The 23,153-nt window shown below is 56.8% G+C and overlaps 1 protein-coding gene across 1 annotated transcript; it reads right to left on the bottom strand.

Moving 5' to 3' along the window:
* Positions 1–136: 136 nt before the first annotated feature.
* Positions 137–22,925, bottom strand: FOXN4 (forkhead box N4). The gene is made up of 9 exons (XM_075996840.1): positions 22,840–22,925; positions 8,866–9,011; positions 6,784–6,908; positions 6,568–6,678; positions 6,178–6,305; positions 5,483–5,579; positions 4,299–4,506; positions 1,608–2,003; positions 137–396 (listed from the first exon to the last, which is right to left on the bottom strand). Exons 1-9 carry the CDS (start codon positions 22,923–22,925, stop codon positions 137–139), a joined length of 1,557 nt encoding a protein of 518 aa, XP_075852955.1.
* Positions 22,926–23,153: the final 228 nt, after the last annotated feature.

The raw sequence follows: 23,153 nt of genomic DNA, 5'->3' as shown, positions 1-23,153 counted from the left end.
GAGGAGGGGGACCGCGTCCCTGTCCTGCCCGCGGCTTTGCCAAAGGTTCAGGAGAGGCCTGTGGGAAGGGGGGTGCCTTTCACCCCGCGCTCTGGTCCGCTCTCCGGGGTGTTCTGGGCTGGGAGAGGCCGTGGGCTCAAAGCAGGGCTATGGGCGTGGTCCCCGGCGCGCCCAGGTACTGGGAGGAGGAGGCGGTGGCCGCCGCGGCCACGCTGTCCGGGGAGGAGTATGCGGCGTAGAGACCGGTCACCTGCAAGTCGGGGAAGGGCTGGTCGCTGCCGCTGGAAACGGGGGTCAGGCCCGAGGCCCCCGGGTCACAGCCCAGCAGGGAGTCTCCGAAGGCCCCCAGCGTGTCCAGGCTGAAGCCCTCGTCCTTCATCTCCTCCCACAGGTTCCCTGCAAAGACAAAAGCACGCGAGTGAGCTGGCTTCTCGTCAGACAAGCCTGAGTTCGAATCCCCTGTCTTAGGAAAGAGGAAAAGAGCGTGGGCATTGTTTAAAGCCACGTTTTGTAGAAAGATGGCGAGGAGGAGTCAGCACTCCTGCCCCGGCCCTCCCCTTCCCCGCTGTGTGTCCTTGGGAAGGTCGCTTCTGTCTCTGAGCCTCGGAATAAAATGGAGATGACCAGCAAACCCGTCTCCTGGGGCAGCGGCCAGGGGAGACATGGAAAGCACTTATTCACATGGGGCCATCGTGGGCAGAGCCGGGGGGACAAACAGACATGCCCCCTTTCTTCAGCACATTTAACCGCAGGACGATCCAGGGGGAGAGGAGGGAGGTTCGAGCGTACCCATTTCACAGCTGCAACTGACTTGCTAACTAACCGCTGACTTGCCCATTTCCCTTGCCAGACAGGGAGCTCCTGGAGGGCAGAGGATGTCTACCTGGCTGGCACATAGTAGGTGCGCTCGTGCTAGTGAATGGATGAATTATGAGCCTTTGCTGACACCTCAGATTCCCTCGTTCGTTATTCACTCATTCATTCATTCGCTCATTCATTCATTCATGTCTCATTTTGGGGGGATGACCACGTGGCAGGCAGCACGTCAGAGTGTGTGACCTGGCATGCGGCTGGCGCTTACAAGTTGAAGCAGTCGCCGATTAAAAGTTGGGGGTTGGACAGACCTGGGGGTAACTCCCAGCTCTGTCACTTCCTAGCCAGGTCACCTTGGCCAGTGACTTCCCTCTGTCTTAATTTCCTCATCAGCAGAAAGGGGACATGAATGGCAGCCACCCCAGAGGACTGTGGCAGGGCGAGCCAAGCTGATGGCTAGGAAGTGCTTGGCCCGGAGCCTGGTATACAGCAAGTGCTCATTCACTGCTTGCTGCCATTTGCTATTACAGGTTGAACATTCCTAACCCAAAAATCAGAAATGTTCCAGTGAGCATGACCTTACCTTCGAGTGTCTTATCGGGGCTCAAAATGTTTCGGATTCGGGGAGCATTTCAGATTTCCAGATTAGGGCTGCTCAACCTGTATTAGGTGGTTGCTATGGCAACGAGGCCGCGCGCACGGTGGGGTAAATGCAGACAGTGTAGTCCTCGTCGCCCCCCGCCCCGTTCTCCCCTCCCCGTCCCAGACCCATCACCCCATTCCTCTGGCCTCACCCTGCAGGGCGAAGTCCATGATGCTGGGGTCCAGGGCGTCCACCTCGGTGCTCATGTCGGTGCTGATGTTGGTGAAGTCCACGGGCGCCCGTCCCGCGGCGGGGTGGGGGAGGGGGCCGGGGCTCAGGTCCGGCAGGGCATGCAGTGGCGGCGTCTGTGCCGGCGCCGGCGAGTCTGGACCGAGGTGTGCCTGGGGCTGCTGCACCTGGTGGCGCAGGGGGACCGACTGCAGGGACAGGGTCATCAGTGGCTGGGGTGGGAGCTGGGAGACGGCCAGGCAGCCTCGAGCCACGGCCACCGTGGTGGCGCGAGTCAGCACAGTGGCCTCCGGTTCCCCCGGTTTGCCAGGGCGCCGGCAGCTCTCAGGCCGGTCGGAGATCAGCTTGTCCAGCTCCTCTGCGGGCAAGCATGAGAGAGGTCACTCAGAACCCACCCTGCGGTCACTAGGCCCCAGCCCAGGTCTGGGTTCAAATCCCTTAGCAGGACTCTCGGACTCTCTGAACCTCTGTCTCTTCATCTGGGATACGACATCACACGCTCTGCACAGGGATTGTGTGGAGATATAACGGAATCACAAATTGTGCAGGGTCTTTGAGCAGTAAGACGCACCGTCCGATAATAGCCCTACCCCCTCTCATTTGCACAGTGCCTTACAGGACAGCCCTGTCACCTTGGAACTGCCCTTGAACCTCAGAACAGCCCTCAAAGGGGGAGGGAGGGCAGAGATTCCAAATCCAACGAGACCAGGACAAAATTTACTAATACTCGAGGGCTCCCTTAGCCACTCCCTGCTAAAGAGACATCCAAGGGTGTTGCTGTGGTTTAAAAATCGTTAATGCTGTTGGATATAAACAAGACGGAAATTACTCTGAAATTAACTTCGGTTGTTGGCTGTGTCTCGTTGAATGTAACCCAGTGTTGAGACTAGACTGGGAGGGGCCCAGGGTCTTCGGGGATTGCACTTATTTCTGAAATGAGGACCCTTAGAATTGGAAGGTCAAATGATTCGCTCAAGGTCTTACTCTGAACGTGGGTCAGGACCTGCCCTGGGTCTCAAACCAGTCACCTGGGGCTGTCAGTGGGGTGGGCGCCTTGGGACGCCCCTCCACTGGGGGGACAGGGGTTCCTGCCATAGCTCTTCTCCCCACCTGATGGAATTGCTCCCTGAGCCACACGCCCAGGCGCCTTCATACCCGGCACGAGGACATCGCCAGAGCCAGGCCAAATACTCCTAAGCCTGCCTGGGGCAGGGCTGTCTTCCCAGGTCATAGTCCCCGGTCATATGTCCCTTAATTAAACAGGGCCCTCTCCTCACATGCCTTAATTAAAGAAAAAAAAGCAGATGCGATCTTTCTCCTAGTTACAAAAGTAATTCCTGAACAGGGTAGAAGTTTTGGAAAATACAAAAATATGTAAAGCATATAAAAATGATCAGTGACTTCTCCATGCCCAATATTTTGGTGTATTTCCTGTCAGACACATCCGTGCAGACCAATTCTCTTTCTCTGTGTGTGTATCTTTTCCAAGATAGGGTCTCGCTGTGTGATCCCACTCGGAGTACATTGGCACGATCATAACTCACTGTAACCTCGAACTCCTGGGCTCAAGTGATCCTCCTGGCTCAGCCTCCCGAGTAGCTGGGACTACAGGTGTGTGCCACCGTGACCAGCTAATTTTTTTTTTTTTTTTTTTTAAGAGAGAGAGTCTTGCTATGTTGCCCAGGCTGAGTTCAAACTCCTGGCTTCAAATGATCCTCCCGCCTCAGCCTCCCAAAGTGCTGGGATTACAGGTGTGAGCCACCATGCCTGGCTCATAATATGTGTATTGATTCATAACCTGCCCCTTTATAATTATTATATTGGGAGCATTTCTTTCTATTTCAAAAATATTTTAACAAATTTTTCATCTCTCATCCTTGCATGGTATCCCATTCTATTTATTTAAGCAACCCCCCTATTGTGGGATGTTTAGATTGCTTTCTATTTTTCACTCTTAGGAATAACTGTGTGGCATATAATTTTGTTCATAAACCTTTGGCTCAAATCTTTGATATCCTCAGCATACATTGTCAGAAGTAGAATAATCAGACCAATGCATGGGCACAGTTTACAAGTTTTTGATTTGTTACCTAAGTACTTACATTCCTACCCATTGTATAGGAAGTGTCTATTTCTCCACATCCTCGCCTGCACTGGATGTTATGATTTTATTATTTTAAACATCTCTGCCAACGTGGTAGGAAAGCAATGGCATCCCCCAGTTGTGTAGTTTGGCCTTTCTGTGCAAGAAACTAGGGATGACTAGTAAGATTGAATAGCTTTTCATGTCTCTGATCGGGTGCCTCAGTTTACCAGCCACTGGATTGGGGGGAGGCATATTCTACAGGAGGGATGGACAGCCACCGGGCGCCTGGCTCCCCAGCAACGTGGCTGAGCTGTGTGTAGGTTAGGTAGGACCAGGACCAGAGGGGGCTGAGGCTGGGCTCAGCCACAACCAGAAGTGGGTGGCTGGGACGGACCGGGGGTTTTAGGAAATGCAGAGTTCAGGTGTCATCTGCGTGGTATCCAGGTCATCCTTGGATAGTAACCAGGGCTGTGGCTGAACCTGGCATGGAGGGGACATGGGGCGGGTGACAGATTCCTACAGGTGGCACCGTGTGCGCGCGCGCGGTGGGGGCTGTCCGGGCCTCACCGGGGTTGGCCATGCTGCGGTGGATGGCGGCCAAGTCCTTCCTCTTCCACTTGTGCATCTCCTCCTCCATCTTGTCGATGCGGGCCAGGTTGAGGGCCCATAGGCAGCCCTTGCGCGAGGAGCCGCTCATCTTGTTCTCCACCTTCTCGAAGCACTTGTTCAGGGACAGGTTGTGCCTCACCGAGTTCTTCCAGCCATCAGGAGCCGTCTACGGAGAGACACGGGCACTCAGGGGACCCTTCCGAGGCCACTCTGGAAAAACCCCTTCCTTTCCTGGGGCAGGGGACTTCGACCCAGGCCGACGGGGGCAGGGCGCAAGCGTGGCGGGGGGAGAGCAGGGACGGTGTCTGACACTCAGCCTCAAGATGGAGCCATGCAAGACAGAGTGGCAGGGACCGCGGCCACCATGCCCTGAGGACAGGGTGTTGCCACCGAGAACGCAGCCCAGGGCCACCGCGTCATCCATTCCTTCTCTCCCACTCGGGACGCCAGCGAGCCAGGATGATGCAATGAATGGGTAACTAGTCGAGTTTATGAAATGCAAACCACTTTTAAGTAGTCACAGTTTAATGCTCGGTAGCCAGATGCTGCGACACACCGCACACCCTACACACCCCCTCGCCACTGTGCTGCGGCACGACTGCGACAGGCGCTGTCCAGGCCAGGGACCCTGCGGCCTGCCACCCTCTGACCTCCTGCTCCTCTCGTTGCTTTGATGCCCGCAAGAACGACATCACTGGTGGCCAAGCCCATGCCAGCACCTGCCGGGCTCTTTCCATCCTTCAGTGCAGAGTCCTCGCTGACCTTGCCGGGTGTCACTGACTGTCCCGACCTCACAGACGAGGACACTGAGGCCCAGAGAGGTGACGGAAAGCCTGGATTTTACATTATTTATGTTGTACTGAGTCTGTGCTGAATAACTAGCTGGTCTCTCTACCCTTTCCCTTCAGGATGCCTAGTGAACTCCTCTGCATCCATCAGAGCCCATTGCAAAAGCCCCCTTCTCTTTCTGAATTTCTTCTATGGGAGTGTACGTGCATGCATCCTTACTACCAGATATGCAGACATAACTGGGGACCTTAGAGGAAGGCCGGTGTGGCTCAGGGCCGGCTCTGCATTGTGGCAGCACCAGGGAGGGGCCCGGGGCAGCTCCGGCACCCCCATCCTGGCTTGGGACCCCTCACCTTGAAGTAGGGGAAGTGCTCCTTCATGAAGCTGTAGATCTCACTCACGGGCAGGCTGCCTGTCTTGCTGTTCTTCAAGGCCATGGCGATCAGACAGCTGGGGACAGAAGGTGGGGCAGACCAGGAGTGAGGGGATTTCAGGCTGACAGCTCAAGGCCCCCTCTGCCAGGAAGCCTTCCCTGCTTCACCCCACCAGTGCCAGCCCAGTGTGAGCCCTCGATACCTTTTCACAGCCCAGCGTCTTTCCAGGCCCGTCCTCTCCTTGGCCCAGATTTGATAAATCCTATCTTTTTCTCTCCTTTGTCCCATCCCCGTAATTAATGGCTATGGGCCTTTAGGCTCTACCTGGGCTGCTTCCTGTCCCCAAACTCCTGCGAGGTACACACTACTGTTACTTGGATGACGTTTTACATTTGAGGAACCTGAGGCTCAGAGAGGCCAAGCCACTTCCCCAAGGCCACACAGCTTGTGAGTGACGGAGCAGGGCGCTGGGCTCGGTGTCGCAAGTGGGTCCTCAGCCTGGGGGTGCTGACCGACCACTGGATGAGCCTTCCTGAGAACAAGTGCCGCGTGGGGGTTCCCCACTCCCCTGACCCTCCCCGTGGGAAGTCTGGGCCGCCACGCCTAGCTGGGGCAGCCTCGCCCGCTCTTCCCCGAGCCCCCCGCAGCCCTGACCCGGTGCCCCTGGGCCTCACCTGTATGAGTAGATGGGCTTGGGGTAGTGTCTGGGGTGCAGGTCCTGCGACGGGTGCGCAGCCACGTGGGGCTGTGGGTAGGGGGGCCGCGCCCCAAATGGGGAGCCGTAGAGGCCCACGGAGGGGCACTTCCCGCGGGCAGGGGCGGGCAAGGGGCAGAGGGAGAGAAGGTGAGAAAGAGCCTAAGCCACCCTTCCCCCCACCCCAGTGTGAGGGGAACCTCGCCCCCACCCATGGCAGGAGACGGGGTGGGGGGAACTGAACGAATGACCCCATGACCTGGACATGGTGGGGGACGTCATCCCCATGTTATGGGTGAGTAAACTGAGGCTCAGAGAGGTACCCGGCCAGCCCGAGGCAGGGTGTCAGGCGCCTGTGAGCCCCCGGTACCTGCTGGCCGCCCAGGGGGAGCGGGAACTGTGGCTGGGCGGCGGGCGAGTACAGCTGCGGCGGGTCCTGCAGGCCGGGCGGGGGGTGGGTCCCCACGGGGAACTGGCTTATCTGCTGCGGCCAGGAGAGGAAGAGACAGAGGGGCAGGCTGGGGATGGGGCACCCCGGCCTTGGCGGGCACCACCCTCACTCCCCAGCCCACGCGGTGGCACTTACCCTGGCTCCGTGGTTGGTTATGGGGCCCAGGCCCAGCATGCCCCGAGGGGCCATGCCAGCCGCGCAGTGGAGAAGGGGGCCAGGGGAGGCCCCCACGTGCAGCTCCGCCGCCCCAGCCAAGGCGCCTGCAGGAGGGAAGCACAGAGATGCTGCTGGACCGGAGAGAACAGGGACAGCCCCATCTCTTGGTGTCTGCAGAGAACACAGCCATCCCCACCCTCGGACCACGAGGGGAAAAGTGGGGTTCCTCCCAGCCGTGTAACCTTGGGTCAGCCTCAGTTTCCCCATTTGTACTTGGGCCACTGATACTACCTACCTATAAAGTTGTCGTGCGAGTCAAATGTGATTACGTCTATCAAGTGTTTGGGACATACCTGGCTGGGCACGTAATATCTCAATAAATATGAGTCACTAATAAATAGCAATGCTGCTGCTGCTGGAATAGCTTGGTTCCTGTCCTTCGGGAAGCTAGAACCAACTTATTGTTCACATCTTTCCCTCAAAAGCATGCCATGGCTCCCCAGTGCCTTCCAGGTGTAGGCCCAGATGCCGCCTCTGCCCTTTGCCCAGCCTGCTCCTCTGCTGAGGAGTCACAGATGTATGTCCCCACCATCCCGCGCCGGGCCTGGGACAGAAAGTGCTGACGCGTCGCAGATCCTGCCCACACCAGCCAGATCGTAGGCAGCCACCTCCAATCAAGGGGAGTTGGCCTGCAAGATGACCCTGTCCCAGGGCCACCTCTTCTAGGAAGCCTTCTGGGTCCTCAGGTCCCCTCTGAGTCCTGGCGGCCACCTGCGCTTACTCTTTGTGCCTCTGTCTGTCTTTGTTGTCCTCCTGTCCCTGGCCAGCCACCAGCGCCCGGAGAACTGGGACCACGTTCCATACAACTCATTGCTCCAAGGGCCTGGCACAGTGACAGGCACGTGGAAAATGCCCGGCAGACACAGAGGAGAGGGGAAAGGCTTCGTTATTTGAGCATTTATTAAACACCTATTGTGCACAAGGTGCCTTTCTGCATTGAGCCTTGACAGTCCCCCAAGTTCTGCTAGAATTTTCATAAGGGAACCGGTGAGAGGGGAAAGTGCCCGCCCAAGATCACACAGCTGTCCCCTGGGGGGTTCTACACAGGGGTCGGCAGACCCACCAGTAGGCCCAATCTGACCCACAGTCTGTTTTTATAAATAAAGTTTTATTGGCACAGAGTCACACCTATGCACGTCCATATTGTCGGTGGCTGGTTTTGCACTAGGATAGAAAAGTTGGATCGTTTTGACAGAGATCATTTGGCCTACGAGAAAGTACAGCAAAATTTTGCTGCCTTCTGCTATATATATAGTTAGCCCGAGGACAGTTTGCCCGATGAAAGAAAGAATCCTAGATACGGATTTTTCAATGATTGGTACTTTCAATGTGTGGTAGCAATTACTGTTGCTGTTCGTTTTTTCTTCAATATTTTCTGTGTCTTGAGGCATTGAATCTACTCGCTCTGATTGCAACTAGCTGCCATTATGGAGCACCTACTGTATGCCAGACCCTGCACTCAGCACTTTCCATATGTTACCTCTTGAAATCGTCTAAATCAGGGGGCTGCAAACTTCTGTCAAGGGCCAGAGAGGAAATATCTTAGGCTTTGGCAGCCAGATGGTCTCTGTCATCTTTGGTGGTTTGGGTTTTTTTGTTGTTGTTGTTTGTTTGTTTTGGTATAGCCCTTGAAAAATGTCAAATCCACTCCTAACACAAAGGCTGTCTAAAAATGGGCAGCAGGCTGCATTTGGCCCATGGGCTGTAGTTTGCCGACGACTGTCTTAGATGTTGAAGATGTTCCACGGTCGTGGCAGGGCTGTCGTTATTCTTCTTTGAAACCTTAGCTCACCCAGGGCCCGGGACAGTGTTAAGTGAACGATGAACCACAGCCCTCTGAGGATGGTAGAATGTGTCCCATTTTACAGATGCAGAAATAGAGGCGGCCCAGTGAAATCGAGTGGCCCGGCCACGGCCACATAGCGGGTGGGTGGCTAGGCTGGGGGTCGCCTCTGTCCTACACCGTCCTCTGCCCCCCCACACACCTTGCCCCGAGCCTACCTGGGTGTGGATGTGGCACACAGGGGCCACCCAGGTCCACGCGGCCACTTGCCATCTGCTGCAGCCGGGGCACGTCCACGGCCGTGAGCCAAGACAGCGACTGCAGGTCCCCAGGGAGGTCGTCGTTGCTGGCGGTGGCTAGGAGCCTGCAGGGAGGAGCAGGGAGCTCGGGCCAGATGGGGAGCTTAGGCCGGCTCCTGGGGGGCTTCCCAACCTCTGGAAGCACCCCTTTAATGCCTTATCTGCCCAGGCCACCCCCAGCCCTTTGACCTGCCTGTCCCTGGGACTGGGCATGGGAACCTGGTCCCAGCATCCCCCTGTGGCAGCCAGATTGCACACGCTCACGTCATTCATTTGCTCATTGAAACACGTCTTGCCCAGCACCTACCGCAAAAATGATACACAGTCGTGTTTGTTGAGCACTTACTACATGCCGGGCACTGCTCATGGCCTTCGCAAGCACTAAGCCATTCAACGCTCCCAGTAACCCTATGAGGCAGGAATTATTATTCCTGTTTCACCCACAGATGGGGAAACTGAGGCACGGCAGGCGCTCACCTGGGACACCACAGCACTGAGCAGTCAGGGCCTGTGGTCAGAGTCCCACCTGCCGGGGCAGAATCGGCTGCGTGACTCCGTGTCCAGGGTGGTTTCCCAAAGAGCTGTAGCCACGTGGATGGCACCGAGCTTGGGGACAGTCCCCACGGAGGGGCAGGCCACGTGCTGAGATGGTGGAGATGTGGGATATGCTCCCCCCACTCCCAGTACAGACGGGGAAACTGAGGCTCGGGACACCGAGGCGCTTGCCCAAGGCCACACAGCACAGGCAGTGGTGGGGCTGGTACCCGGATGGTGTCGCCTGCAGCCCAGCTCTTGGCCCGCCACCCCGACGGCCCCCAGAGGCCCAGGTCAGGGCCCACGCCCGCCGCCCCACAGATGCGTGGGCAAAGGCGTCCCTTTCCATAGCAGGAAAAGGGCTGCCCGCGGCGTGGCGGGTGCCAGACAGGCGCCCTGACCAGGGTGACCGGCGCTCCCCGGAGCTCCTGAAGTCATGTTTGCCAGGCGACCCCGAGAACGCGGGGCCGGGTGACGCAGACTGGCCTGGGGCCTGTTCAGCCGGCGCCCCAGCGGCCACCCCTGCGGGCCCAGCTTTCTGTCTTGTTCCCCAGAGTCCTGTGGTCTCAATTCTAAGCTCCAGGTTGTAAAAATAGGTGTTTCCGGGCCCCACAGAGAAAGGGACCGAGAAAGAGCAAGCCACCCGGTCCCGCCTCTGGCATCCCTGTGCGCCGCTGTCACCAGAGGGCCCAGCGAGGGCCACGGGGTGCTGCCCTCCTGTCCACCTGCTCTCGCTCGAGCTGGCATTCTCGCTCTTTCTCTCTCCTCCTCCTTCCTCCCCACCTCTCCACTCTCTCGGTCCTTGTGTTTTAGGGCCACAATTAGCGTTGCTATGGCCACCGCGGCTCAGTTGTCGCAGGGCCTGGGCCCTCAGCCCACGGAGCTGGCATCAGGTGACGCCTGGCTGCCCGCGGGATTGGTTGCCTCGTAGGAAAACAGGGCCTGGAAACGATTTGAAAACCCGGCTGGCCCGTGTCGGTGGCAGCAGTTGGCCCGGCTGCTGTCCCCCCGGCAGCCCATTGTGTGACAAACGCCTGTTGCCCCCGTGGCACGTGGACCCATTGTCCTGGGGTCCCGATGCCATTGTTTCTGCGGCCCCCTGGCTGCCGCCCCTTCAGCCCGCTCGTAACTCATCTGGCCAAGTGACAGCCACGGCCCAGGCCTGGGTGATGCCATCTGTCCCCTCAGGCCCTCAGAGACAGTAGAGCGAGGCGGAAGTGCAGGGCCTGGTGCTCCAGCTGCTGCTGGGGGTGCTGGTCGGCTCCCACCCTCCCCTCCGACCCCTGTGGCCAGCCCACCTCCCGGCACCTGCCACACCCCTGCTCAGTAACCTGCTGTGGCTTCCCATTGCCCTCCCGCTCTGCTTGGCGCTGGGGCGGCAGGGAGAAGTGGAGGTGAGCCCCTGCTGGCAGGATTTGCAAGATGGGGGCCCCCCAAATCTTCCTGAGTAGGGGGGGATTGGGGCTTAGAAACAAACCAAGTTCCCGGGCACCACTGTGGCTGGTGAACTAGATGAGCTATACCCGTGGTGGCTAAGAGCTTGGGCTCTGGATTCTAATCCTGATTTCTACTTACCTGTGTGCCTTGGGCCACTGGCTTCACCTCTCTGAGCCTCAGCTTTTCATCTGTCAAATGGGGATCACTTTCATTCTGATCTCGTAGGGTGCCGTGAGAACTCAATGTGTCAGTGCATGGGAAGCACTTACAACAGCATCTGGCTCATGGTAATGTAATATGCGAGTATTTAACTGCTATTTTTTTTTTTTTTTTTTTTGAGACAGAGTCTCACTTTGTTGTCCAGGCTAGAGTGAGTGCCGTGGCGTCAGCCTAGCTCACAGCAACCTCAAACTCCTGGGCTCAAGCGATCCTCCTGCCTCAGCCTCCCGAGTAGCTGGGACTACAGGCATGCGCCACCATGCCCGGCTAATTTTTTATATATATATCAGTTGGCCAATTAATTTCTTTCTATTTATAGTAGAGACGGGGTCTCGCTCTTGCTCAGGCTGGTTTTGAACTCCTGACCTTGAGCAATCCGCCCGCCTCGGCCTCCCAAGAGCTAGGATTACAGGCGTGAGCCACAGCGCCCGGCCTACTGCTATTAATATTAATACCAATATTAATAGCCAGCTCCCTGGGGGGCTGGATGTACACTGATGCTTCGGGCTAGGGGGTCACACGGACCCCTGTCCCTGCCGCTGCAACCACTAACCACTGACCGCTTTCATTTATTGAGCGCTTCCTGTGTGCCAGACCCATTTGACAGATGAAGAAACTGAGACCCCCGAAGAGTCACTGGATCACTCTGAACCGGTTTCCCCATAGAGTGAGACTCACGGGGGGCGATGTACAGAAAGGGTTTAGCATCTGACAGGGGCGAGTCGCTGGTGCTGTCCTGATTTTTCTCTTCCTTGCTATTCGTGCACCCGTCTGGCTCCCTGCTCCTTCCGTCCCGCTCCTCCTCCACGTGGGCAGCGGCCACCTACTGCAGCCACGTGGTGCCCGCCGTGTCCCCGGCACCCACGCCTTTGCACGAGCCTTTCCCTGGCCAGGAATGTCCCTTCGCTTTCCTCCCTGCCCCAGCCAAAGCCCCCGTCCCCGAGGCTCGCTCCAAAGCCTGTGTTCTGGCCTCCTCCCAGCAGGCCTGGGGGAGGGAGAAGGGGGGGGTGGGGGAGGGCGTGCCGATGGCTTCTCCGCAGGGGACAGGGATCATCAAGGGCCCGCAGTGGGCGGTGGGGACGAGGCCCTGGCACAGCACCCCCGGTCCCTGTGGTGTGCAGCAAGGATGTGCCTGAATGCCAGAGAGACCCTAGAGCCAGCAGACTCCCACGACAGTGCTCCTTGGCACCCACATCCACCACAGGAGTCCAGCAGGGCTGGCTGGGGCCCCACGTGCCCAGCCTTGCTGTCTCCCGGCGCCGCATTTGAGACGGAGTAACCTACGGGGTCACGGCAGCTGTGACACAGGAGAGACCCTTAGGTTCCAGGAACCAAGCTGGCTTCCCACCCATAGGCTCTCAGCAGGGGACTTAAGCCCCAGCCTCAGTTTTCCCACCTGCAAAATGGGCACAAGCGATCATTATAACCACAGTACCTTGTATCCCACCCCCAGGGCTGGCGTGCTGGTGTGGGGGTGGCGTGGCTTTGTGACCCACCTGCCATCTTGGAGGGTTTGGGGATATCCCCTGGGGGGGGGAGGGGTGAGAGACAGAGGCCCAGACCCTACATCGGTCTCCTGAGTGGGTTTCTCCTCGGCTGGAAAGTGAAGGGATATTTTCAATTCAAAGAAAAAGGCAAACCCAGCTGCCCGCTGCCCTGGGCTCGCCCGAGGCCCCCGCTGCTCACTCTCTGGGTCTGCGTCTTCAATTTCTGGGCGAGGGGGAACCCGGCCCTCCTAACCCTGGTCACCCGCCTCGCTGGTGCCTGTCTGCCTGGGGCCACCTCCGGAGGGGGCCATGGGAAGACTCAAACTCCAAAAGACCCGACTCCTTCCGCCTCCACGCCCAGTCCCGTTCCGCCCCTGCCCTGCTCTCCGGCTCTCCCTGTGAGCCTGGCAGTCCTGGCCCACTTTTCCTGTTTGGTCACATCCGATGTGCTTCCGAACCTCCTCGAGCCTCAGTTTCCTCATCTGCAGAATGGGGGGGACAACATGAAGGCAATGCCCCCGAGAGAGCTCCTAGCACGCACCCATCCTCTCCTCGCCCTCCTCTGACACGGCGGCCGGGTCCCCCGGTGTCCCGCAGACCTGTCCCCACCCCACACACCCACAGTCCTCATGCGCAGCCACCGTGTCCCCACCACCCAGGCTGCCCGGGGACAAGGCCTGGGTCCCTGCAATGAGCACGCCCCCTGCCCTCCAGCTGGCTCAGGTGACCCTGCACTCTGGCCCGGGGGCGGCGTGTGATGGGCTGCAGGTGCCCTGGAGGCCTTGAGTGAGGCCACATGTCATTCCCACCTCTGCCAACACGCCTTGATGTCGCCTTTCTCCGCTCCGTCCCGAAGGACGTTCCTTCCCCCACTTCCCTGCCAGCCCCCTCTCTGAGCCCCAGGGCTGGCCACAAGCGGGTGTCCCCAGGGAGGCCAGGGGCTGGGCACCCACGTGTCAGGGGACCCCTCCTCTGTGCGGAGGAGGCCAGGACAGGGGCCCACGGAGAACTCGTGGATGGGGCGAATGAGCAAACAGACCCAGCTTTCCGGACGCCCCACCCGACTGCCCGGGGCCGTGTGGGGGCGAAAGGCCCAGCTGCCCCTGTGGACGTGGTGTGGGGCAGGCGAGCCCCAGGTGTGTGCCCAGCCCCGAGCCGAAGCTGCTTCCGTGCCAGACCTCCTGTCACCCTGATCCTGCGGGCACTGTTGTCATTCCCACCTTCCCATTCCCCAGACGAGGACGCAGAAGGGAGGGAGGGACAGGCCTGTCTGGGGTCACCCATCTGGGAAGCAGAGGAAACCAGAACTTCTCTTCCGGAGACTGGGTCGGCTGTAACACCGGGAGCTGGGGCTCCTTCTCCCTGGTGGAAGAAATGTGCTCTGTGAAATCTAGAAAGTTCCGGCACTGTGCTCTCCAATGGGCAGCCACCAGCCATGTGCAGCTGTTTAAATTCAAATTGGTTAAGATGTAATAAAATGGACAGATTCAGGCCTGTGTCCACCAGCCACGTCTCAGGTGCTCCATGACCACATGTGGCCAGTGCGGATATGGGACACTTCCATCACTGCAGAAAGTTCCAGGTGGCAGTGTCTGGAACATTCTTTCCAATCTTGATGGGGGGAAAAAAAATCTGTGGCGGAGTTTTGACATTGCCCTAAAACGATTGGAAATTTGATTTAGGTTTGAAAATGGAAGAAGCTGGTTTCATGGCAGTTTGACTTTTAGTATACCTGGTTAGACAGGATTTCCCATGCACCAGCCGTCCCTCCCACCACGACCGGCAGGGGAGTTAGAGGCCAGGGCTCTGTGAAAATGGGAGCTCCGTAAACTAGGGCGACTCACAAAGTCGTGAGCTGCCCGTCCCGGGAGCATTCAAGCAGTAGCTATCAGGGGATGAGCTCTCAGGCACCTGTTGGATGCAAGAGGAGCCCAGGCAACCTCCAAGGTCCCCTTTGCTGCAAAGACCCTGTGATCCGTGGGAGCCACCTGCAGGTAAACCCCCCTGGTGGGATTTGCAAAGCTCTGCCATCTTGGGCAAGCCTCTTTCCCTCTCTGGACCTCAGTTTCCCCACCTAGAAAACAGTAGCAGCCCAGCAGAGGACGCTCAATCTAGAGGGAGGCAGGGCAGGGCAGTTCGGTGGTGATGGGCAGGTGTGAGCTCTTCCCGGCCGTGTGACCCGGAGCAGGCGACTTACCTGGCCTGGGCCTCAGTTTCACCGTGCGTGCAATGGGCATAGTCCCAGCACCGGCCCTGAGGCAGCTGCTGAGAATATGGTGACAGTCCCCGCAGGCAGCAGCTCAGACGAGCACCTGCTCTGCTGAGAACACAGGCTAAGCTATGAGTTTGGGGGTCCCCCAGGGTGAGTCCCGACAATGTGTCTGTCTCAGGCCATATCGGGGATTTGTCACCAACAGGGAGTCCTCTTTAGAGAGCAGAGAGCTTTGGGGGCAAAAATAAAATAAAAAGGCCTCTCTGGCACTGCAGTGTCCCCTCTGAGCCCAGTAGTTCACCAGCAGCTGCCCCGACCCCAGGGCCACCTCTGGCTCCTGACAGCCCTGCCCGGTGCTTGTTTTCTCTCATTAAACACACACACCCCCCGAGGGACATTATCACCCCCTTTCACGGCCAGGAAAGGTGAGGTTGAGCCAGGTGACCCTGCCAAATCCCAAAGCCTCAGCAGCCTCCTGGCAGCGGCCCCAAGTAGCTTTGCCAGCACCTCCCACCTGACCCTGCCTGGGCCTCAGTTTCCCCATCTTGAATGCTGCAAGGGGGTTGGGCCTCTTCCACCTCTGTGTGGCTGCCACTGAGACACCCAGCCTGCGGGGACACCTGGGTGGGGGACTGTGGAGGTGGGCAGCACCCCCCGCCCGCCTTCTGCAGGGTCCCCTTCAAAGGGGTCAGAGCATGGCGTGTCCAAGGTCACAGAGAGACCCTGGTTAGGATGGAGGGGCACCCTGAGAAAATCGATGTCAGAATAATGCTCCACCTTCAGTGTGATCCATTTTCTGAGCACCTACTATGTGCTTATCACTCCACATGTGCTGCCTAGCTATGTGCTCTTTTTTTCTTTTTCTTTTTTGAGACGGGGTCTTGCTTTGTTGCCTGGATATGAGGGCAGTACCCTCATCCTAGCTCACTACAACCTCCAACTCCTGGGCTCAAGCGATCCTCCTGCCTCAGCCTCCTGAGTAGCTGGGACTAAGGTGCCACTACCACGCCCGGCTAATTTTTCTATTTTGACGAGGTCTTGCGATGTTGCTCAGGCTGGTCTTGAACCCCCAACCTCAAGCAATCATCCCACCTCGGCCTCCCAAAGTGCTAGGATTACAGGCATGAGCCACCATGCCCGGCCCCATGTGCCCTTCTTAGTTTTGCTCAGAAGGCTCTGAGCTCAGCAGGAGGCCCCGGCCCTTTGCAATGCCACATTCTAAGCCTGTTCCATCTGGGGACCCTGCCCACACGTCCCCCCTTTGCTCACTCTGTGGCACTGCAGTGTGGTGGTTACCAGGGCAGGCTTCGAGGGCAGCCAGGCCTGGGTGCCATCCAGCCACTCAGTAGCTGTGAGACTCGTCTGCAGTTGTCTGTCTCTCTGAGCCTCAGTTTGCTCATCTATAAAATGGGAGTGCAACAGTGGTGGTTCGCATTATTGGAGACACCCTCTGAAGAGTGTAGATTCAGCATGGAGTGGGAAGGCCACTAGCAGGGTGTGTGACACTCCGCTTCACTGCACAATGTTTCCTGAACTCCCGCTTGCCAGGCCTCTGGCTGGCAGACACGACTCCCTGCGTCCAAGGAGATGACGTTCCGATTGGGCTCGGCATGCACAGGAGGGAAGCCTTGCCCAACACACGCCACCCCCCTGCCAGCCCTGTGGCTCCACCCTAGTCTCCCGACAGCCCGTGGGGTGGCTACCTACTGTCCCCATTTCACAGATGGAGTGGCTGAGGCTCAGAGAAGTGAGGCAACATGCGTCAGCCACCAGGCATGGTGGCAAAGCACCTGGGGTTTGAACCAGGGACCCACCTGGAGCCTCTTCACTCGGCCATTGTGCCAATTTGGCTGAAACGCAGGAAGAGCAAACCATCGTCATACCATTTTTTTAAAGAATCAGGCTACCAGGTGTCCCGATGGTGACATAGCTGCTGGTGACATAGCCACAGGGGACCCTATGGTGGCTCTGGGTAAGGCGAGACACCATGGGAGTTCATGGCTGCCACCCTATGCTGACTAGGTGGCCAGCCCGACCCGCTTTGATGGCCAGTGTCCGGAACGAGTCAGCCGTGTTGCAGGAGGGATGGGAAGTGACGGGGCAGAGCCTGGGGTGACCTGCATTCTGCCTGGCTCCACGCCCAGCGGGGGACCTCGGGCGGGTAACTCAAAGCCTTGAACCTCAGCACGTGGGAACAGGGCCTGCCTCTTGGACCGGGCCAGGCAACCCGCAGGGAGGGCAGGGTACGGCGTTTGGCTCGGCGTGGGCACTGGAGAACTAACTGTCTGTGGAATGGGTGGATTCAATCCCCAGCAGCCAGAGTGACCTTTCCAAGGGGACATCAGAACCTGTCACTGTCCTTAAAACCCACCCAATGAGTAAGAGCCAAGCTCCTTGCCATGACCCAGCCCTCGGCCATCTCCTTCCCCTCCCCACCCTTGGCCCTCTTCTCTCTGCTCTAAGCATCCCTGTCCATCTTTCAGTTCCTCAAATATTCAAAATTCTCACCCATCTCAAGGCCTTTGCACATGCTGTTCCCTCTGCCTAGAATGCTGTTCCACGCACTCATTCATGAGGCTCTTTCTCGACCTAAATGCTTCCTCCTCTGAGAGTCCTCCCAGGCCATCCCCGCCCCTTCCTGTTTGTGTCCATACAACGCCTATTATTTTGCAATGAAGTATTTATACATGTTTCCAGTCTTTCTGCTCTAGGAGGGCAAGGACTGGGATATCCTCTATTTTGTTCAGCGCCCTGCATATGTCCCAGTGTCCTGTGGGCATTTATGACATACTCACTAGAGTGGGAAAGGGAGGATGAATCCCCCAGCCCAGCGCAGCCCAGCGCAGCCCAGCCCAGCCAGCCCCAACATATCTTGCATTCTTCAACCTCCATCCGTTTCCTGCCCAGCTTAAACACCACCTCCCCCAGGAAGCCCTCCCAGACCAGTCCGGCATCTCCCCGACTCCTTCCCCTCCCCTGAAACGGTTAGCACCATTAGCGTCCACACATAGCAGGGACTGCCCGAGGTCACCTATGAATTTTATTCAGGCACCTGTTCTTCCTAGACACCAAACGCCTGGAGGCCCAGGGTGAACGTGTCTTACACCTCGGTACAAGACCCAGAGCCACCTGCTTGGCCTTTCCTTGTCTTGCTTGACAAGGTGACTCGCTTGACTCAAGGTGAACTGGACCCCCATAGCCAATGCCCTGGGGTTGTCGCTGTAGAAGTCAAATGAACTGGTGAACTTGGCAGGTGGCTGCACAGGGCCACGCATACGTATGGATGGATGACAGTTTCTTTGGGGATCTTTGCCTACGTAGCTGAAGCCTGGAGCCTACATTTATGCTCTGATTTCCTTATCTTGGGGCTCCTTAGGTTGGTACAGTAATTGTATGGTGGAAGGAACATCCATTTTTTAGTTCAAATCCCATCGCAACCCCTTCGTAGCTGTGTGATTTGGGGCAAGTCACTTGACCTCTCTGTGCCTCAGTTTCTCCATATGTAAAATGGAATCCTAATAATTCCCACCACGGGGGCAGATGTGAGGATAAGATCAGATAGCATATAAGACAGGGCCACACACACAGTAGGTGCTCGAACCACGTAACCATGTCCCTTCCTTCCTTCCCACTGCGTTCCCTCCTCTTGCCTTGCCCTGTCACTAGTTGGGCTTTGCTTAGCACACATTGTCTCTGAGCGGCTCCGTCACCACCCTAGCAGTTCTGGGGCTCGTCCAGCCCTACCTGGGACAGCACCGCCACCCCAATTACAACACGGAGGTTTCACTTGCCTTCTTAAGATGTGGTGGCTGAGAAACTGTTACATCACCACAAGCTGTTTTTGTTAGCAATCCAACCATGACACAGAAAAGGATTAAGAATTCCATGGAGGTGTTTATTTAGCTAACATAGCTTTTGTAATATCTTTTGTAACCGTTTACAGGAAAAAGAAAATCAAGGGCAATTTAGCAAGCTCGGGCATTCCCAACTGGTCCGAGAGTGAGTGTAATGTGAAATGACTTGATCGGGAGTTTGGGAAAAGGCATCTTTCCTTTCTAGAACAATAGCTGGTTTGCAACCTGGGGTGTGCGTGTGTGTGCGCGTGCATGAGTTTCTTGAACATGGAGCCTCCCTGCGTGTCCATGGATGTGTTGTCTCTCATGCGATATTTGTCCTTCGTCCTTCTAGCCAATAAATATTTATGAAATTTCTACCTCGTCCCCAGCAGTGCAGTTCACAGATAAGAACCACGGTCCAGAGAGGGGAGGGGTTTTTCCCAAGGCCACCTCATTTCTTAGAGCAGGGACTGAGCTTTGGGGACGTGAACATCTGGCACAAAGATCTGGAAGGAGAGCCACTGAGCCTCATGGCCCTGGGAGAAAGGTCAGGGTCCAAGGAGCCAGAAGCCTGCCTTCTCTCATCTCTCTGGGCCTCAGTTTCCCAATCTGTAAAAGGAGCTTGTTGGACCTGACTTCAGGAATAAGTTCCAAAAATCGGGGCAGGTGGTTACAAATCTGATATCAGCACCTGTTGCATGGTTCCTATAGAGATGAAATGGGATGGTGCACTTGCTAAGAAGCTTAGCAGGTGCCTAGCACACAGTAGGTGCTTAATAACTCTATGTTTTAGTACATGTAAGGTGGACTTCCCTCCCATCTTCTGGGCTAAGGAGAAACCTGATTAACCCATGTTAAGCGTGAGCCCTGCCTGCCGTTACCCAGGGTGGGGGTCAGGACCGCCCCCAGCCCTGGGTCCCCTGTCCCAGCGCCAGCAGTAGGCGGGGCTGCTGCTGCCAGTTTGCTGCCTGGCCCCCGCCACTGACTCCTGACAGCTCCCCGGGGACAAGGCGGCCACCTCCAGCTGCTGCCCCTGCCCTCCTGCACACAGCCATTGAAAAGTAACGGCCAAACTCAGCCCCGGGGGACAGGGGACCAGGCGGCTGCTTAGGGGGCTGCACTGGGGCTGGGCCAGCAGCCGAAGTGCTCCAAGGGAGACGTGGGAGGGCAAATGAGAAGCCCATAAACTTCCCCTGGGCTATTCTTCAGGGAGAAATATGGGAGTGGCTGGAAGTGAGGAGTCTCTGCATAATCATGAGCACCCCCTCTCCGTGTCCCCATGCTCACTCTGTCCCAGACCTGGCTCAACTCCTTGTCGAATTGGAGGTGCAGAGAATCCTCCCAGTGAATGTGCAAATTGGGTTCTCGGATGGCTCCATCTCACTGATGCAGAAACTGAGGCTCAGAGAGAGGCAGCAGCTCCTCTAGGGTCACACAGCTGCGAGGCAATGGAGCAGCTTATTTCTGTCCCAGCCCCCCGTGCTCTTTGCCAGTGGGACATGGGGCTGGTGGTCACAGTGTTCTCTGGGCGCAACGGCTTCAGTGTCTCGAGTCCCTGCTTGACCCATCACTAGTTGCGCCATCTTGTTAAGCCACTTAAATTGCCGGAGCCTCGGTTGCCTCATCTGCCAAATGGGCACAAGCGTGCCACCCACACGGGGTGGTTTTGGGGGATTGGGTGGGGATTTATACTGACAGCCTCGCACAGCGGAAACAGGTAGTGAAGGGTTAAGAAACCACCAGTTGCCATTATTATTGTCATGATTAGGATGTTATTTGGCCTTCTGGATGGATACCTTGGCTTTTTGATGCAAGATGACAGCCCTGAATCCATGTGAATAGGAAAGAAAGGGTCGCGCCTTGCTGTGCCAGGCCAGGCACTGGGCACCTCTGCATCTAGTGCTGATGGGGACAGGCCTGCTTCTCCTCCCCACCCCCCACAATTCCCCCGCCCACCTCCCACCAGCTGGTAGCACTGCTGATCCCCAAGGAAGGAGGCTCTCTGCTGCCCTGCCCTGTTTTTGGAGAGAGGCAACTGCTCAGTAGCCCAGACAGTTTGTGAGCCGGGCTGGCCCAGACACAGGGGGCCGAGACCCCAGCCTGGTGGGGGCCCCTGTCGGGTAGCAGCTGGGCGTCTGGATTAAGGGATTCCACTCCCCCCTCCACCCCACCCCCAGCCTCAGTTCCTCCACACCCCCCTCCCTAGATGCATCTCTTGCAGAAAACCAAACTCTTTCATGTAACGAAGTGCTAACAGCAAAAGCAACTAATCATTATGTGTCTCTTGCGCGGCAAGTTATTTATTTAATCCTCCCAGCAATCACACGAGGGACAAGCCTTCATCATGCCCATTGTAAAGATGAGGAAACCCGAGGGAGTCATGGGCCCTGCCCAGAGCTGGACTTTGAACCCACACGTTGTCTGAGTCTGGTGCTTTTAGGCAACAATAAGCATCCATGACTTTGAGCTCTTGATGCCAGACCTCGGGGTTAGGGGTAGGAGTCCCAGCTTGGAGGGCAGAGGGAGATTCACCCTAGGCACATACAGTGCCTGCTGGGCGCCAGGTACTTCCACAGATAATAAATATCTCATTCAGCCCTCCAGAGTAGCTTTTATTATCCCCATCGTACAAACCAGTGGAAGTTCAGAGGTGAAATTAAAGGGAGTTGGTGAGTGACAGAGCCAGAAATGGTTATTTAACTGTCACAACTCCATGCAGTGGGTACTATTTCTATCCCCATTTTACAGATGAGGAAACTGAGGCCCAGAGAGCTCCCCACAGCCAGAAAAGCTGGGATGATGATGGACTGCAGAGCCTAAGGCTAACTCCTACTGCCCCCCGACCTACTTGTCATTATTTAAACCTGTTAGTGCTGGAAGGAAGCCCACAGATCCTTGGCTGAGTGATCTTGGGAAAAGCCGTTTCATGGCTCTGAGCCTCAGTTTCCTCACTGGACAACGGGGATGATCAGAGCAGCCTCCTGAACTGAGGTGAGTGACAGGGGCCTGGCGCACAGTAGGTGCCCCCAAACTGCTGTGCACCTGGCCCCAGCTCTGCGCGCAGCAGGCTCTCTGCAAGTATCTGTTTGAATCTGTCGCCTCATTTGGAACTCGGAAGGCAGCCTCCCTCTAATTGGGGGCTGCGGTCTGTCCCAGCAGGCACTGCTGGTGAGTTGCAGTGACCCTGGGGGGGGGGCCAGACAACCCCTGGGTAAACAGGGCTGATCGGAGGTGACAGCCTGCTCTTCCCAGGCCACCCCTGGTCCTGTCCCCATTCCGTAATCTGGACTGTGTCCCTCAGCCCACAGACACGGTGCTTGCTTTAGGGGGTGGGGCCCTAGAAACCAGGTCAGGCCTCCCTGGCCTCAAGGGGGAGAGGCTGGGAGAGGACTCCAGATCCTTCCTTTTCCTCCTCTTCCCTCCCCATTATTGTGTGACCTTGAATAAGCCCCTCCTCCTACATTGGCCTCAGTTTCCCCACCTGTGAAAAAGAAAGGGCTGGACTGGTTGACCCCCTAAGGGTCTTTGCAGCTGTGAGGTTTGAAGACAAAAGAGGGAAATGCTCTGAGGACCCACTTGTACCTAGTTTCGTCCTGTTTCAAGAAATAGTGTATTTGGACTTCAGTTTCCATCTAATTTGCTCTTCGAACACATGAGAGCCTAGAAGAGACCTTAAGACCATCGAATTCAACAGCATCATTTAAATGATGAGAAAATGAGGCCCAGAGAGGGCAAAGGACTTGCTGAAAGTCACACAGCCGGGTGAGGAACCCAGGAGTTCTGAGCCACAACTTTCCCAGCATCCCAGCATGGGAGCCAGTTTCTCCCAGAAAGCTTTGGGGGGGCGGGGGAGTTGCATTTCCTAGAGACCCCATTAAGGCCACTGGAGAGGAAGCAATAGCTGCTGTTGTCACCTTAACATTCGCCAGGATTCTCAAGTAGTAGCCAACCCAGGAGGGGACTGGTCCCTTCCAGGCATTTAAGTGGTCCCACTGGGCTACGCCACAAGCCCAGACACTCTTAGAGAGACCAACTTTGAAATCAAGCCATGCTAGCTCTCCTGCAAAATCACAGAATAGTTCTTGGACACTTTCATTTCCAAAGACAGCACGTAAACACTTTGAGCAACCCCCAAAAAAATTTGGTTTGCGATTGTTGAAGCCCTCACCTGTATTCCTGGGGAGAGGGGTGGTGATTCTGCCCCGAGTTTCGAATAATTCCTGACATCATGGATGAGATGTCACTTTCTATCATCTCCTTGGGGAAAAGACAGGCAGAAAACAAAGCTCCCATCAGCCATGATGTGGACAGGGCAGAGACCCACAGTTTTCCCACAATTCAGAAGGTTGGAGCCCAAACAACTAACAGAATACTTTTTTCTTTAAAGAAAAAAAAAAAAGGTACTAGAGGGTTCCTAGACATCTCAGGGCACTTTCCCAGGGCAATTCGACAGGGTTTTAGAAGCAAATGAAGAGAATGGAA

This window comes from Microcebus murinus, chromosome 22, assembly GCF_040939455.1.
Source record: "Microcebus murinus isolate Inina chromosome 22, M.murinus_Inina_mat1.0, whole genome shotgun sequence".
Classification (NCBI taxonomy): Eukaryota; Metazoa; Chordata; class Mammalia; order Primates; family Cheirogaleidae; genus Microcebus; species Microcebus murinus.
This window is presented reverse-complemented; position numbering and strand designations above follow the sequence as displayed.